We start from the raw sequence: 2,816 nt of genomic DNA, 5'->3' as shown, positions 1-2,816 counted from the left end.
CCGAATTGGACACACTAAAATTACCCACTCTTATCTCCTCACGAATGACAATGCCCCTTTCTGTATAGGTTGTAATGAAAATTTTACTGTCAAGCATTTTCTTCTTGAATGTCATGATTTTTCACAGGCCCGTAATAGATTTTATTCTGTAAATTTACTCATAGAACTCTTTAATACAATTCCATCAAAAAAACATCATTGATTATTAAAAAGAGATAAATTTGTATTCTAGGATCTAATTAACTCATTTTTATTGTCATTTACAAGTTTTACATAACATTTTTAGCCTATTATAGCATTCGGCACGATATTGCCAGTTATGTGTTGACGTGCCGTAAAAATCCAAACAAACAAACAAACAAACAAACACACACACACACACACACACACAAAACATAAAACTGTTACAGACGTTCTGAAGTATATGCATAGAATTGTCCATTAATCATGTTGGGTTTTTTATTTTTTGTGAAGTAAAGTACAAGATTTAAAACAGGTTAGGGTTACTTTGATAGGCAAATGGAATGACTACAGTTTATTAAGATACACATGTTCAATCTATTCTGACACTGAAATTGTCTTTATGATCACTGCCCATAAAAACATTCAATTATAACCTCTAACAATACCAATTTTATTTTTATTAATTAATGCTTAGTTGTTTTATTTCAGGGCTGTGTTTTTATGAAACGGTAGTATATTTTAGACGAATAACATAGCCGATATCACAGCGTTTGTCGTGTATTGGTTTTGTATGTTGCTCGTTTGTTATTTCTGTTTATCACATACCCGTGCCGATTTTGCGACTCCGTAAAAACGGTATTGCACGGCCGTGCATATAATATGCTAATGAACCGTTTCACATGAAATGTATTCCTACGCCGCTTGTCAACAAAAACAATATGGCTGACCTAAATTTTCAAGTGGGTCAATCGGTACACATTGACGGAAAAGGGGAAGCAACCGTCCTCCAAAGGGTTCACCGTGGGTTTGGAACATTTTATATGGTCAAAATGAAAGACTTTGACTTTGAAGTAGAACTAGAAGCTGAACGTTTATCGCTAATACCATCGTCAAATTTTGAAAGTGAGCGTTTGCAGACGACGGAAAATCATGCAAGATTTTTGTCCAGTACTAATGTCAACATTGAAGAATTTATTCTTGGACAAAGTAATCAAAATACCTTGTCAAAAACACTGTATGATATTAAAATTTTAAAAGAATTTCTTCAACAACCTGAAATAAATGAAAGTCGAGAAATTCAAAATATCCCACCCGCTGAACTTTCTACCATTCTTTCAAGGTTTTTCATTACTGTGAGGAAAAGTAACGGGTCCGAGTATGAACCGACTTCCTTAAGGGGTATGATGTCAAGCTTTGACCGTCAGCTACGCCGATTTAATTACGGTGAATACATAGCTACTAGCCCAAAATTTTCACAAGTTCGTGAAGTATTAAAAAGCAAGCAGAAACTCCTAAAAAGGGAAGGCAAGGGTAATTTTCCAAATAAAGCAGACCCTATTAATGACCAAGAAATAGAAATATTATGGCAGAAAAAACAACTGGGCAGTGAAACCCCAGATTCAATACTTCAGATTTTATGGTTCTATAATACTGTTCATTTTGGTTTACGTGGGAGGTCCGAACATCGTGATATGTGTTGGGGAGACGTAACATTAAAATCCAACACAAACGGTCATGAATATTTAGAATTTTGCGAACGTCAAACTAAAACACGCACTGGAAATGATCCTCGAAATATCCGAGAAGTTACACCAAAGTTATGGGCGAAAGTTTCTAACCCTGATCGATGCCCCATCAAAATATACAAAATATATGCAAATAAACGCCCAGCTGGTTATTCGCTTCCACACAATCCATTCTACATTGCAACAACAACAAAACCCTTACCTTCTGAAGAAGAAACCTGGTTCAAGAAAAATGCTGTTGGAATCAACAAACTCGGCAACATGATGTCAACTATGGTCAAAAATGCTAACATTCCAACGAGTAAAAAATTGTCAAATCATAGTGCAAGAAAATATCTGATCCAAAAATTGTCTGACAGTAATGTTCCACCAACACATATTGCACAAATTTCCGGCCACAGAAACGTCTCTTCAATCAACAAATATAGTCATATTAACAACGACCAGCATAGGAATATATCTCAAATCCTTCATCAAAACACATGTGAAAACTCCAATACACAAAATTCTGAGAACTCTGCAAGGTCACGTCAACCTCATCAATCGTTCAATTCGGCAAACTCATTCCGTCATGAATCAACACAAACGATTAATGTCTCAGGAGGTATTCACTCGGTATGAAGTGCTCCTGTCTACGGAGGAACAATTTACATCAATGTCAATTTAGAGTAGTAGATCACCAGACCAACCAAAACACAAACGACTTCGTGTGCTTGACAGCGATATAGAAACTGAATAAGGTGAACACATTTTTTGAACTGTCCGCATAATATACATGCCGATGATAACTTGTGTACACGTCACAAAGTACACATTGGATAGACATTTACCAAAGCATGGTTTCTACATTACCTTTTCATTACATTAAAATTTTGATTTCATAAAATGAACGTGAAAGTTAATAAAAGAAACTGTTATAAATTGTTACATGCGTTTATATTTTATATTTATAACGGAACTATTTTTCATGCGCTTATTAAAACAGCCTAAGTACGCATGTGTCACTTTCGTTTATAGTAGAAGAGTGAAACCGCTGCATTTGTTTTCGGAGTATTTTGATAGTATTTTTAGGGTATGTGATAAATAGAATATTAAATTCGTGTAGAT

The 2,816-nt window shown here is 34.9% G+C and overlaps 1 protein-coding gene across 1 annotated transcript; it reads left to right on the top strand.

Moving 5' to 3' along the window:
• Nucleotides 1–775: 775 nt before the first annotated feature.
• LOC132727448 (uncharacterized protein KIAA1958-like) lies at nt 776–2,583 on the top strand. The gene has a single exon (XM_060712977.1). The coding sequence runs from the start codon at nt 864–866 to the stop codon at nt 2,328–2,330; it is 1,467 nt and encodes a 488-aa protein (XP_060568960.1). The 5' UTR covers nt 776–863; the 3' UTR covers nt 2,331–2,583.
• Nucleotides 2,584–2,816: the final 233 nt, after the last annotated feature.

The sequence above is a fragment of the Ruditapes philippinarum genome, unplaced genomic scaffold, assembly GCF_026571515.1.
Source record: "Ruditapes philippinarum isolate M1 unplaced genomic scaffold, ASM2657151v2 ctg1592_1_1_1_1, whole genome shotgun sequence".
Taxonomy (NCBI): domain Eukaryota; kingdom Metazoa; phylum Mollusca; class Bivalvia; order Venerida; family Veneridae; genus Ruditapes; species Ruditapes philippinarum.
Note: the sequence above shows the minus strand (reverse complement) of the source record. Positions and strands in the feature narration are given on the sequence as shown.

Bases quoted from the DNA above. Each gene is read 5' to 3' on its own strand.
- LOC132727448 (XM_060712977.1), top strand. From the start codon at position 864: ATGAAATGTATTCCTACGCCGCTTGTCAACAAAAACAATATGGCTGAC.